General features: G+C 45.2%; 3 protein-coding genes and 1 long non-coding RNA gene across 6 annotated transcripts in view; 2 read left to right on the forward strand and 2 right to left on the reverse strand.

The window, feature by feature from the left end:
* Positions 1 to 3,182, reverse strand: part of LOC127749736 (uncharacterized) — a 7,204-nt gene extending 4,022 nt beyond the window's left edge. Inside the window, exon 1 of the long non-coding RNA XR_008011329.1 lies at positions 1,871 to 3,182. This is a non-coding gene — a long non-coding RNA (uncharacterized LOC127749736). The remainder of the gene's footprint in view (positions 1 to 1,870) is intronic.
* A 352-nt stretch (positions 3,183 to 3,534) lies between these two features.
* On the reverse strand, positions 3,535 to 9,482 carry LOC113215407 (mediator of RNA polymerase II transcription subunit 25). Of its 3 annotated transcripts, none has more exons than XM_052269208.1 (19): positions 9,381 to 9,482; positions 9,171 to 9,276; positions 8,874 to 9,000; positions 8,748 to 8,790; positions 8,531 to 8,655; positions 8,230 to 8,449; positions 7,996 to 8,141; positions 7,591 to 7,912; positions 7,183 to 7,488; positions 6,948 to 7,071; positions 6,695 to 6,867; positions 6,128 to 6,612; positions 5,875 to 6,037; positions 5,605 to 5,775; positions 5,283 to 5,519; positions 4,961 to 5,155; positions 4,791 to 4,862; positions 4,521 to 4,703; positions 3,535 to 4,419 (listed from the first exon to the last, which is right to left on the reverse strand). In XM_052269208.1, the coding sequence occupies exons 3-19, from the start codon at positions 8,990 to 8,992 to the stop codon at positions 4,327 to 4,329; spliced, it is 3,177 nt and encodes a 1,058-aa protein (XP_052125168.1). In that variant the 5' UTR covers positions 8,993 to 9,000; positions 9,171 to 9,276; positions 9,381 to 9,482; the 3' UTR covers positions 3,535 to 4,326. The 3 variants fall into 3 exon arrangements, with proteins under 3 accessions (XP_052125168.1, XP_052125169.1, XP_026290818.2); XM_052269209.1 differs by having other exon boundaries at positions 3,535 to 4,422; positions 6,128 to 6,606; positions 9,381 to 9,481; XM_026435033.2 differs by having other exon boundaries at positions 3,535 to 4,422; positions 9,381 to 9,480.
* A 1,593-nt stretch (positions 9,483 to 11,075) lies between these two features.
* Positions 11,076 to 13,014, forward strand: LOC113215400 (general odorant-binding protein 72). The gene is made up of 7 exons (XM_026435024.2): positions 11,076 to 11,243; positions 11,891 to 11,969; positions 12,051 to 12,103; positions 12,397 to 12,432; positions 12,511 to 12,625; positions 12,703 to 12,764; positions 12,838 to 13,014. Exons 1-7 carry the CDS (start codon positions 11,160 to 11,162, stop codon positions 12,856 to 12,858), a joined length of 450 nt encoding a protein of 149 aa, XP_026290809.1. The 5' UTR covers positions 11,076 to 11,159; the 3' UTR covers positions 12,859 to 13,014.
* Positions 13,015 to 13,250: 236 nt separating this feature from the next.
* LOC113215388 (alpha-L-fucosidase) overlaps positions 13,251 to 13,789 on the forward strand; it is a 3,633-nt gene continuing 3,094 nt past the window's right edge. Inside the window, exon 1 of the mRNA XM_026435010.2 lies at positions 13,251 to 13,412. Within this exon, the coding sequence (XP_026290795.1) occupies positions 13,288 to 13,412 (125 nt within the window). The 5' untranslated portion in view covers positions 13,251 to 13,287. The remainder of the gene's footprint in view (positions 13,413 to 13,789) is intronic.

The following is a 13,789-nucleotide window of genomic DNA, read 5'->3' on the forward strand; positions in this document are numbered from 1 at the left end:
ATTACTTTAAACTTAGATTAGATTAGATTCAGCAGAGCATCTTAGGGGCCAAAGCCTAAGGCTTTTAATATCGGTATTTTTTGCCCCCAGCAGGGTACCCCGACACTAACAGCTGTAAGAGGGGGGGCACACCGCCCAGACCCTATTGCCCTCGCAAACAGCGCAGAAGCAGGGTCCCCTTTGAACGGGAGGTGGTGTCCAAAACAAGCTGCAGGGGAGAGAGAGCAATTAATAGCAAGGAGCAGTGTACTGAGTAGAAGAGCAGGCCAAGGAGGGAAGCAGGGAAGCGAGTCCATGCATCCCGGGAGTCCAATGTCAAGAAGACCCAGAGGGGGCCTGGACCAGTTCTTGGGGGTGCTTCAGGTAGGGCGTAATCGAAAGCGGGCGAGCGTGCAGGGAAGTCCGCCGAGGGCCAGAGGCAGGCGTCTTCAGCGCGCCTGGCTGGTCTGGCGGAGGTGCAAGCATGGGGAAGCCGCCGACGTAGCTGAGCGGGGTGGGCGCCTGCGGCCGCTCCAGGTCGTCAGGAACGTTATCCGGAAGGGCTAACCCAGTTAGGGGCTTCATCCCGGCGTTCCAGACCCAGAGGGGGCCCAGACTAGCAGCTTGAGCGCTGCAGGGAGGGGAAGCGCCTCATCTGTGCAGTCGGAGGCGGGCCGGGCGTGTGGGAGCGGCCGCGCAGGGCGTCCTGGGCGAGGCGAGGGAACAGTAGGGTTCGGTCGTATGCAGTCAGGTAGCCGCAGCAGCGTGTAGTAAGGAAGGGGCAGCCACTCCAAATCTGAAAAATACCTGGCAAAGCTGGGCGAAACCAATTAGGGATGAGGGTGAGTACGTAATAGCCAGGCGAAGAAAGCAAAGCAAAGCAGGATGGGCATGCCTAACGGACCATCCTTGGCCTACGCGCAGCAAAGCCCGCACTCCCCGGCACAGGTGGAATAGTTAGTTAAGGATGGGAAATTTAACTATGGACCAACAGTTCATGTTATATATGTGGGTGGGTGGCCAGCACCGTTGAGCTGCGAGACAGGCTCCGTCAGTCACCAAGCTACTCTACCTAACTGCTCTAATAGTGCTGACCACTCACCCTACAACTTTCAAAAAGCTTAAAAAAAAAAAAAAAAAACATTCAACAGAATTTTGTCAGATGCAGTGAATACCACATACATCACACATTTGAGGGAACTTCCTGGCACAGGTAATGTGTAGATTATACAATGCTCCAATGTAATACACAGTTAGTAGAGATTAGTGAAAAAAAATAAGCTGAAATTTAGTTTTAGCAGGTTTGGCAAAGTGGGGTTCACTGCATCGATAATTGGAGTTGGATAGAGAACGTTAAGTGTGAGTACTTAAACGATTGGGCTTGGTTGAGCTCACCTTGCTGGAAGATCCCGATTGTGAAACTGACGTTGAATTAGAGGAGGAATCTGGTAAACTATTGCAAGTCATTAAAGGTTTCTTAAAATTCTTAAATTCTTAAATTTCTTCAGGACAACTTACTTTACTTTACTTACTTTAAACTTAATTTTAAAAACCAGAAACAAATTTTCTAACATGTGGAAGGTACCTTAACTGAACTAAGTTTGGTCCCTGGGAGAAAATCATTCAAGCTTACTCAAACGGACTGTACACTAGAATTAAATGACTGGACCAGCGGTAGTCACTGTGACGCCAACTCAACTTATGTCTGATGATTCCACCATAATATTTAGACAGAGCAAGTGAAAGGGGAGTCTGCCGGACCAATCCAAACCAGTTCCAGCAATTTTCCAAATTCTCATTCGTCCTTTGATGCACCAAGGAGAGCTCCTCATAAAGTCTGTACAGAGACAAATTGGACCAGCGTTGGTTTCTGCCATGTCAGTCAACTCACCTATTCTTTAAGGTAAAATGACTCCATTGACTTCTTGGCTTATGTCATGAACATTTCTGGTCCGTGCTCCTGCAATCATATTAAACGGTACAATTAGCACTATCTTTTTAAAGCTTGCTTTCATTTATTACTAAACAATCATCAACTTATTAATTACATATAATTTACTCATAACACACACTTTTAAATGCCTCTCCCCATGGTCTTTCAAATAAATTAATAATTCAGCACTGGACTAAAGCATTAAGTGAACGTAACACATCACTTGGCACATATGAAGACTGTGCACATCTCCCAGATACCTTTTCCACAATTATCAAGACAGTAGTGGATAGGGCAGCTGCAAATTAGCTGCAACGCACATTGATAGCCCGCACCCGAACCAGAAGTAATACATTTTGCTGTTCCACAAGAATAATACAGAGTAAAACATATGATATACAATGACACACAAACAGTGCACCCATTTGAAAAAGACCTACCACAGTAACATACAGCATGGGAGGGAGAAGTGTACCCTTTTAACACATTCTCAACAAAGCTGAGCCAAGTTTAAATAACGGGCATCATTTACTGTGCCTTCAAAAATTTACTCATACAATACACTTTTAAATGCCTCTCCCCCTATACTCTAAATGACCATGGTCTTTCAAATGTATAATTTGGAGCTGGACTCAGGCATTACATGTACGCAACATTCCTCTACACATACTGTAGACTGTGCACATCTCCTAGATACCTTTCCCACAGTTAAGGTGGCCCTCCAATGAAACCTGGAACCCATCACCCATCATTTCAAATTTTGCTTTTATTGATGCAGCCCAAGTTTGCTAAATGTAAATCAGAAGGTTAGTAGTGCAATTAACACATTTTCACAAATTTTGAGGCGTTTTATGAGGAACTCATCAGTCCCATCATTTATGAGTAGACCCGTATATGGTCCACATCTATCACTGTGACGCCAACTCATCGAATGGCATTCTATTTTACAAGTGGCAAGCATCAAGTCCAGGCATATCCCTTTGGACAAGAACCAGCATCACTTCCAATTTTACTAAGACTGTACCATACAAATAAAATAAACAGCAGCATTATTGTAAATGACACTCTGATGATTTGCCTCTTCCACTTTCCTCCACCACAATCAACACATGACTACCTATTTTGGGATCAAGTACTAATAAGCCGTATATGGAGGTAGCATAGAGACTACAGATATGACAAGAAGACCCAATAGAAACAAATACTACCAAATTCAACTTTTACCTAACATGACTCTACAATATGTATTGATGTTTTTTGTTAGAATTATATAAAATAAAAAGTCAAAACTTACCAGATTCATTCCTGAGATCATGAGAAAAAGGGGCCATTTCTCATGCTGTGGACTGTCACGCCAACTCAGCATAAATCAGATGACAGCTAATGGCTGGTTAGCTGATGTCAATCACAGATGCAACTACCTATTGGACCGTGTTCCTGCAATCATCACAAAAGGGACCTGCATTCACAGACACAGAGTAAAATCAGAATTTAGGTCCACATCAACTTCTCTCTGGACTCCTTACATGCCACACTTCAAAAGCACTGCCAAGAACAAACAATGTCAAATCATTGTTAAGTGTTCACTGTTCACAGGTGGAATATCATAAATATTAAAGCACTTTTCACTCTGTTTCCATATTATTTACTTTACATTGTTGTTTTGGTGAATTTGGTTTGTAATTCAACATTAATATGGACAAGAAAATACAACAGGTGATAACAATTAATACATATACAACTTGGTCAGAACCATTTTTATAATTATTGTCAACTGTTTTTAGATCATTTAAAAAAATATAATTTCAGTTTAAGTTCAATTTCTGGGCTTGAGATGACCCATAACTTTCCAAATATAGAATATGTGTCATCATAACATATTTCAACAATTACTGGATGGTATATCCATAAATTGGCAAAAGTTACAACAAAATAAATTTCATTATACAAAGCTCTGTCAAAAACATAATAGTTGTTTGGTATATCAGGTACAAAGTGAAAAGGTATGATGATGTACACACTTCACAGGATAAACTACACTTCTCAATCGTTTTTAAAGTAATTGGTCCTATGCAATTTATGAGGTTTTTATAAGATAACAGATATAAAGAACATACTATACCATTCGTACCATCTGAAGGCAGTCAGGAAGCACGTGAAATTGTAAATCAAAATAAACATAGCACCAATAAAAACTATATAACAGTCATTTGGATACAATCATATCACAGCAAGATACAACACTGCACAAAACATTGTACATGAGCAAGTACATCAATACATCAATGGGTTAACAGGCTCTAATGTGAAAAGTAATTTAAATGAAAATACAGATGGAACGCTAGTAGCTGAATACAAAGCCAGTGCATCTATCGATTTTAAAACCTACATGAAACCTAGAGAGAAGAGAACAACTAGAATTCTTCAAACTGGTGCTGCATGTTTGGATTTGTTTGCTGATGTGGGTTTCTTACTCCTTGCATCATCATTTGTGGCCGATAAGGTTGCTGCTATAAATAAAATTTAAAAAGGTCATCAAGTAATAATTTATAGGTTCACAAATATATGGTTGACGCTTTAAAAAATAAATTGATAATAGATGCAATACCTGCTGAAGTAGCATTCTTAGTCCCGGATTACCAGTACTTGGTCGCACCATTCGTTGTGGGTTTTGCATTTGAACTTGTTGAAACTGTTGGGGTTGCTGTTGTTGCTGCATGCCTTGAGGTATCATTTGCTTTTGCTGCAATTGTTGGAGCTGCAGCTGAGCTCTAAACTTTCCTTGATCATTCTGATAGGGAAGTTTGAGTTATTTTAAAGCGGAATAACCGAATAGCATTGCAAAGGAAACAGCATTGCATATGAGTAAGCAACTTACATCAAGAACTTGTTGACCCATGTCCATGTTCACATTCTGCTTTTGTTGTTGTTGTTGCATTTTCTGCATGAGCTGAAAGATAATCCAAGTATTATTTTTTTTCAATCAAAATAACACACATAAGACATTGAAATTTAAGGAAAGTGATCAGGAGTTTTAAAACATGTCACCTCAAACTGCTTAATCTGTTGCTGCATATCTTGTCCTGGCACCTGAGGGCCCATGGCTCGCTGTATAGAACCTTGCATCGATCCTAACATGTTGCGAACCATGATGTTACCTGCTGGCCCACCTTGGGAGCCTTGAGGACCTTGCCCAACAGCACCTGGGCCTTGCATACGCATACCCATGTTACCATCAACTCCCTAATAACAAAATAGAACAATAATTACTTGAATACACCAGACAAAACCACATAAAAATATTCAGAAGACAAAACAATTTTCCCCAGCAAAACTAAAGCTTTGGAATTTGGATAGAGGTAGTCCATACCTGCATTCCCATAGGGTTTTGAGAGCCAACCATTCCTGGACCCATTGGCCCTGAAGGTCCTTGGCTAGGACCCGAGTTTGCTTGCTGTCCCAAACCCTGAAGTTGAGGACCAGGGCCACCAGCAGCGACCTGAGTAATTTGACCACCTACCATAGCCATCTGATTAGTCTGAGAGATCATCATTCCTTGCTGAGCCTGCTGGGCTTGCTGGTTTTGTTGCTGTGCTTGCTGAAGGGCCTGGAAAAAAGAAAACAAACTAATTGTAGAAAAAGAGGGGAATTGGTGCACTCCATTTCTGACTAAAATAAAATCTTGCACAAACCCTCTGATTTCCCTGTTTCTGCATCTGAATAAGTTTACGTAATCTATCAACAAATCCAGTTTGATCATTAGGAATGAATCCTAGAAACAATTTTTTTTCTGCCTGATAAAGCAGGATGAGAATTTTAATTGCACAAGTGTTGCTGCAACCAGTAAAATGGACACACCCAGCCTAGAAAAAATATTAAATTTATATATATGTATATGTATGTACACTGTAGTTTTAAAAGAAAAATACAATTAGTGAACATAAAATGAAAACCAAACTTACATAGCCTGAAAGCAAAACCTGCACAAGATTATCCAAGGCAGGACATGGTTCTGGATGAAAAGTGACAGATTTAGAGTTTTTCAGATATGGCCCACCAATACTACCAATAAGAGTTTTGGGCATCAATTGCATAAGAAGTTTCTGAGGCCATGTTTCAGCAGACCTGCAGAGGATAAATATTACACATATTTATTAGAGAGCGTTATATATAAGCCAACAATGAGAGAGAGAAAGAAGAAACAAAAAGGCTTACAGTCCCGGAAGATCTTTGGAATTTGAAGATACTTGGCATTGGACCTGTTTTGGTACTTTTGTTTGATTTGGATTGGGAGTCTTATTAGGTTTCAAGACCCACTCCAAAATTCCGCTCCAGATGAAATGTCTGGCTTGTTCTTGCAAAGCTGGCTGGACTGGTTGCACTTGCTGTTGTTGACCCTGCTGAACCTGTTGTTGCTGTAATTGTTGTTGTACTTGTGCTTGCTGTTGTGCTTGCTGTTGAGCTTGCTGTTGAGCTTGCTGTTGAGCTTGCTGTTGAGCTTGCTGTTGAGCTTGTTGTTGAGCTTGCTGTTGAGCTTGCTGCTGAGCTTGCTGCTGGGCTTGCTGCTGGGCTTGCTGCTGGGCTTGCTGCTGGGCTTGCTGCTGGGCTTGCTGCTGGGCTTGCTGCTGGGCTTGCTGCTGGGCTTGCTGTTGGGCTTGCTGTTGGGCTTGTTGTTGGGCTTGTTGTTGGGCTTGCTGTTGCTGGGAAGGTGTTCAATTTTAAAAATGATAAAATTTTAGATACACTTTAAATCAATTAATGTACCATAATAAAGAATCATACCTGCTGTGCTTGTTGAAGCTGCTGCTGCTGTTGTGGGCTGGGTCCTTGCTGTTGTACTGGTCCTTGAGCTCCCTGAGGAACAACTGAACCTTGCCCAGGATTAAGAGCCTGGCCCTGTGCGCCAAGCATTTGATTGATGCGCATTTGTGGCTGAGCACCAACAGTCTGTCCTCCTGTAAAATATAATGACACAATTTATCAAATACAAATCATACAAATTGACATTTGTTTCATTGTTTTAAGCTTTAATTACCAAACTGGGACTGAAGTTGTGATTGATTAACTCCAGGTCCCATACTGGATGGTGGTTGAGTGAGCTGAGCAATGAGAGCAGAGCCTGGTTGCTGAGGTGTACTGGCACCAGGAAACCCTTGACCCTACAACACCACAGTTAACGTAATGTAATACTACAGTAGTTATTTGTCAATCAAAATATTGATAAAATTGATTGCTTGGTTGAAGGCACTAAAATAAATTGAAAAATCCACCTGCAAAAACTGAGGACGAGCCTGTCCCTGCATTGGACCTTGTGTTCGCCATTGAGGTCGCCCTGATCCTATACCCTGCGCCCCAGGCATAGAGGGATAGCCCGGTGGCTGCTGTTGAGGAAATGGGGGTCTTGGGCCAGACATGATCCCCATCATTCCCTGAGCACCTTGTTGGGCAGCCTGTTGTTGTTGTTGTTGTTGTTGTTGCGGTGACTGCTGTTGCTGAGGCTGCTGCTGCTGCTGCTGCTGTGCTAATTGTTGATTTTGTTGCTGTTGTGTGTTCCCTTGCATCATGCCTTGAACACTCTTCAAAAAACAATCAATCAAAATTTTAGAAATTAAGTAACTCTTGACATCCATATTGCAAGACATACATATGCAGGAAACTGTATGACCTGATATACTCACTTGAGGTATTTGCTGGTTGCCCCTAAATACATTTGGACCAGTCATTATGGACTGCTGTTGTTGGCCAACAGTTCCAACACTTGACGCAACACTTGTGATTGGACTTCCAATATTTGGAAGTGGGCTGGCCATTGAAGGAACTGGCAGTGAAACTGGTGAGGGCGGCACTCCTTGGCTGGAACCTTGAGATTGTGGTGGTGTCTGTTGGTTTGGCTGACCTGCCTGTCCGGTTTGACCAGTTTGCACTGGTGTCCCTTGCTGACTCGGAATAGGTAACTGACTTCCAGCTGGAGGACTTGGACTGACTGGTCTTTCTTGAAGACTAAGATAAATAGATAGTTATGTCAAAAACTAATCAAGGAAAAATAAAATTTTAAATCTCAAAAATTTTCACAGGATTATTACCTGAATCCCTTTAAAAGAACTAGATGCTTGGGATCTTTGGCATAATTTTTGGTTTGAGAAATCTGAAGGTCACCACCTGCTATCTCATAAAGCTTAACCAATGCTGGTATTTTACGATACGACAAAATGGAGAGATTAATGCCATGCTGCAAAAGTTTAAAATAATGTTACTCAGCAACTCATTGTGCAGAAAGTCATACATGTTTTAGATACAGTTAAAGGAAAAATCTGCACCTCAGAAAAAAGAGAAGCAAGCTGTTCAACAGTTTTCCCACAAAAGGGAGACATTTCCATTGCTGCAAGTTGATATGGAGGCGAGTTACAAATAAGGATACAGTGTTTCTGGACCATTCCCATGTCAGCTCTTTTTAATCGCAAATCTTCAAAACATGTAAGCGCAGTGGCTAGTCCTTCGGCTATGTTGGCATGGGCTTCACCTTTTCCACCCACCATTCTACAACCATAAAGCAAAGTACAGGCAAACGTCATGAAAAGAGTAAGTGGGAAGATATTTCAAAACTGTCTTAGAACTTACTCAATAGTTTCAAGCGTGTTCAGGAGTTTTTGAGGGCTAGAAAATGGTCCATAAGAATCGCTGCTTGGGCATGGCAAACAATCTGCTGCGTGATAGACCACTAATCCATATATAACACACTGATTCTATAAAAACAAAACAAAAAAGAACACTTATGAGCAGAAAGAAATTAAATGTTTTTGAATTGAGCTCAAATTAGAGCACACAAACAGATTACCTCAATGTAATCCCAATCATCTAGTTTGGTTTGGCTGAAATATCTGTCATAAGATAGGAATATGATTAGATAGGAAAATGCATTGTCGCAAGCTCAGAGCACGAGTTGAATGAAAGATATACTTACTGCAAAGATGGAATAATATAGTTTGTTTTCAGATCATTTAAATAAGCTCCATTGATGGCTGTACCCTCAACAACAAAAATAACATCTGCTTGTTGGTCCTCAACTGTACCAGGAACCATGATGTTACCTGGCAAACAAATTGAATAGTTCACAAAGTTGTAACTTTATGAGAGAAGGTGAGTGTCCCAATTTACAGATTTAGCAGATTTTCAAGTATTACTGCATTTAATCACCACAGTAACATAGAATGCGAACATATTATCAACTGACTTTTTTCTAAAGTGGTGTCAAACATACCTTGCTTTGATCAGTCTTTAAAAAATATCAGTTTGTCTAGAAAGCAGAATGTCTCTTCTCACTTGTTGGCAAGTTGTTTACCGTGAGAGGTTATGTTGATGAAAGACTGCTCATGAAAAATACCATTGGTGGTATGAAAAGTTCTTGAATCATTCACGTTCACATTCATATTTGTCATCACATTCGATTCGTGTACAGTGGGTTGCATACCTGCTCGGCGATGGCGTTAACGCTTGTCCATAAGGCGTCCCCACAATAAACGGCTTCAACGCTTGCCGACGATACCGGCCTGCCGCCTGTTACTCGCTAGGTAGGCCAACCCGCCAAGCAGCTGCGCGGGCGCGGCGGCCCGTCTGTCGCGTGCAAGGGAAGCGGGCTAGCTTCTAACCGAACGTTTGACCAAGAACAATTCTTGTTTCGACGTCCAACGTTTCCTCCCGTCACCAATAAAGTAAAATGGGTTGTGGGAAATCATCGCCACGTAGACGTAGCGCGTATCGACGTGGGGAAAGGAGGGTTTGGGGAGGGGGGCGGGGGCAGGGGGGAATCGCACCCTGTTGGCCGCCGTAAAGGGAGGCAATTTGAGTCACAAAACTCCATGAATATAGGCAGCTTGCTCTATGCCGCCCCGTCAGCTGGGCCAAGCTACGTCCCTGCACTTGGAAGCCAACATTCCGTTTGTTTTAATCTCGATCCGCAATCGTTTGTGCAAGGGCCCTGAGCTGGCGGGCATCAGAAGCAGTGCCTCCAGAAGGGCAGGCTGTTGCTACTCGCTCTTGCGCCTATGCTCTTACATTTTTCGGAGGCACTGATCAGACGGCCAACTGCGTCCGATTCCCGTCCGGTGCAGGGCTCTTGTTTTTCGGCGCCAAAAAAAGATGATCTGAGAAATGAAGCAGATATTCAATTCGGGTCTGTTCCGATTTAGGGATCGGATAGTGGCTGGGGTGGGCCATGCACTCGGGCTTTTCAAAGCCGAAGAGCGGCCGTTCGTACATTATTAATACAATTAAATACAATACTATTTTTCTCGCCTGTACATGCAGCACACCTCAAGAAGTTATTACAGAAATTGCCTTATATACAACAGGTCGAGTCGAAATATACACCAAACGCCGCCGCATGAAGAAAGCAATTAGAGGAGTTTTTATTTGAATTCTTGTTTAGAGGGGGGGGGGGGCACAACCCCTCACCCTGTTCTGATTATTTGTTGAGGCGATCGCGGAGAGAGCAGCTCTCCTGTCGCCCTCTAGACCGATGCTAGGACCATCCCCGCCGGGCAATAAGTTGACCGAGAACAGCAGAGCTGTCAACTATCAACATCAACGGTGTTTAGCATTGTTTTCATTTTTTCGCGGGAGGAATTTTATTGCTTTCGAAAAGATCAGGAAGAAGAAACCATTGAATCGGTCTACAACAAAGACAGATTGATCCGGGACCGGGCGGCAGGGAACGACCACAATTACCAACATGTCGAGCAGCGCTAGGCGCACAGAGGGACAGAGGTCCCGGTTCTTCCGCAAAAATGCCCGCGACGCCTCCTCGCCATATTTTTCCGCGACATCCCGAGTCGCCGATTGCTTTTGCGTCGCACGCGGCCAGCGCCAGCGGCCAGCGGCCGCGCGCGACTTACTCGTCTCCGTCAATAATAGCCGGCTCCGCTGTGGGCCTGCCCAATTGGTGACTACCGACGCAGAGTCCCTCCTCCTTTTTTCTCGTCACATGTACGGACCAAACTTGCAATGCGACCAGAGCTGCAATCACCACATCCAAATTAGGGCCCCTGGCCCGCCTTTAGGCCCGCCCCCTCGCACGGCAGGCATGCCTCCGTCCTCGTCGCGCGCCCGCGGCCGCCGCCCGCCGACGAGGACCGAGTGTCCGGGCCGTCCGGGCGGGGAGGACACGGCCGCGTGCGTCCGCGAGCTTATAAAGCAGCCCGCGCGGCCGTGCGCGGTGTTGTCTTCGAGAGCCCGCTCCAGCCCCGCAGCCATGCACCGACCCGCCGCCCTGCTGTGCCTGGCCGTCCTGGTCGCCCTGGCGGCCACGGCGCTGTGCTACCCCCGGCCAGCACCGGTGAGCATATCGCCCCTGGGACCTTCACTGGAAAAACAAAAGTGCCAAGTCCTGCCTCTAAAAGGCACTCAAGGTTTAGTGCCTTCACAAAGGAGGCAAACCTTCCAAAAGCACTAATTTCAAGACCTTTAGAGCTTTTAGTGTCTTTACAGGGGAATGATAAACTGAAAATTATACAATGCCGCAAGCAAGTAGACTTACAACAACAAAATTCGACAAAATTATAGCTTCCATTCGCATTTTATTTTACCTCCTGATCTGATTTTGTAGTAGTGGCTCCAAGCTCTGCTAGTCCAGAAATGGCCCCTAAGGCACGCTCAAAATTTCAATTCTGTCGTTTAACTCCCTCTAGTCAAACATAGAACGCAGAGAGACATCACATGACATCTCGGAGGGTCGTTTCCATACACGCACTCGACAGCTTTTCCGTGGTTTCAAAGCGGAAGGCTACTTTCTTGACTGTACCGGTCGGCGCGGCGCCGCCCTCCTCGCGCGGCGGCCGCCAGGGGCAGGGTAGGCCACGGCGTGCTGCACCAGTGTGCTGCGGGCGAGCCTACCCCGCACCTCGCAGGCGCTCCGCTCCACCCGCAGGGAGAGGACTCGTGACCAGAGCTCTGACCCCCCCCCCCCTTAACTCCTTGTTGCAGGTCGTGACCCCGGAGCAGTACGAAAAGAGTTTGAAAATGCTGCGCAACGTGTGCCAGCCCAAGACCGGAATACCAGCAGGTAGGCGGCGTACTTTCCACTAGCATTACCATTCCGCTTGGAGCTGCAAAACCTGATTTTTAAAGTCCTTCTTCCTTTCAGACATGCTGGAACGCATGAAAGGCGGAGAGTTTGTGCAGGACGAGAAGGCTTACGTGAGTATATGGGGTCATACAAAAAGTACGTCCGTCATTCGCCGTTCGGAAACTGCCAATTTCAGCCCGTGCTAGCTCTCTTAGCGCCCAATAGATAGGCAAAACCTTGCCTGCAGTGCATGCGTGCACCGCGGGGTGGCCTACCCTGAGTCCCGCAGGCCCCGAGCATCTGTAATTTGCCAAATAAATCTGACGAGAAAACGGACGTACTTTCTGGGCGACTCCGTTTACCAGGCACATCAGAAATACCGCTGTGGATGTGGACACTAACCTTTTTTTTCCCGTTTATTCAGTGCTACACGGCTTGCTTCCTTCAGACGATGATGGTGGTAAGTGCGACACCCGAACGATTTACGTCTCAAATCGATTTCCGCAGACATTAATGCTGTACTTTTCTCACTCGGCAGCTGAAGAACAACAAGGTGGACTCCAAGATGTTCAAGATGCAGGTGAAGAAGATGATGCTGCCTGACGCCGCTGCCAGGGTCATCAACGCCTTCACTGAGTGCGAAGGAACACCCGGTAAGTCCCCAGAACGGAACCGTGATTTTCTGAAACTCGAATAAGTTTATAAAGATTATAAATGTGCGGTTTTGCAGCTGGCGCCGAACCATGCGAAACTACAGGCCTCTTTATTAATTGCGTCAAGAAAGTTGACCCGGTAAGTTCAGCATGCTTTTCCCACGGCTTGTTGCCTCCGCTCAGACTGAAGACTGACCGAATTGTGTTCGCAGACCTTCAACGTGCCCGCCTGAGCAGCAAGAGTCGCAAAATCAACGATGCTGCACACACCGGATATGTTACTCGTCCCCCGAGATAAAAACACGCCTGCATTTTTGTATCCCCAGTTTTTAATTAAAGCATCAATTTGCTATAAGACAATAAAAACGACTGCGCCTAAAAACGACAAATTTCCAAAAGACCAATGATTTATTTCTCACTCTCACCCTACGGCTGCCGCATCGCGCACGCGCGCGCATACTGGCGGGGTCACCGCGTTGGGGCTCGTTGACGTAAGGCCGGGCCGGGCTATCCTGATGTCCTGCAGCACCCTCCTCCCTCTCTCCTCCCCTCTCCAGAGACGCCCGGCCAGCGCAAAGAGAAGGTCAGCCGGCGCGGCCCCGACCCTGCCCAGCCCAGCACTTGCTGACAGCAAGCCCAGAGGCGGTCAGTTTGTCTTTGCTATGCCGGGGAGAAGGTGGCTCGCGGTCGTCGCGCTCGCCTTCGTCATGGGCGCCGTGGCCGGCAAGGTCGGCACCCGATACCAGCCGACCTGGGAGAGCCTGGACACGCGGCCCTTGCCCCAGTGGTGAGTCATCCCCTGCGGGCTCACAAGGGAACCCCGCCAAGTGTAAATTCCCGATTTTCATTCTACTTTGGGAAAGTGTTGGTCTTAATATGTCATCGAAGGACACATCAAAGATTTTTGCTTAAATTCATATTTAGGGGTCATTTTGGGTATTTGTTCAAAAAGCTGCAATTTCAATTATTTTTTATAACCTTTAAGAATGTTTCCTAAGGGGTAACTCGTCAAATTGCGGCCCTTTGGGCGAAAATTTTGTCCGTTTTGCTCTATCTGAAGCCGTTTAGGCGCTACCGCCACGTTTAGGAGGGAAAATGTACGGGAATCACTGGGGCTTAAGAGCAGCGGTTGTAAAAAGCAGTCCCACAAAAAATGTTATAAAA

This window comes from Frankliniella occidentalis, unplaced genomic scaffold, assembly GCF_000697945.3.
Source record: "Frankliniella occidentalis isolate FOCC.00 unplaced genomic scaffold, Focc_3.1 Scaffold86, whole genome shotgun sequence".
NCBI lineage: Eukaryota > Metazoa > Arthropoda > Insecta > Thysanoptera > Thripidae > Frankliniella > Frankliniella occidentalis.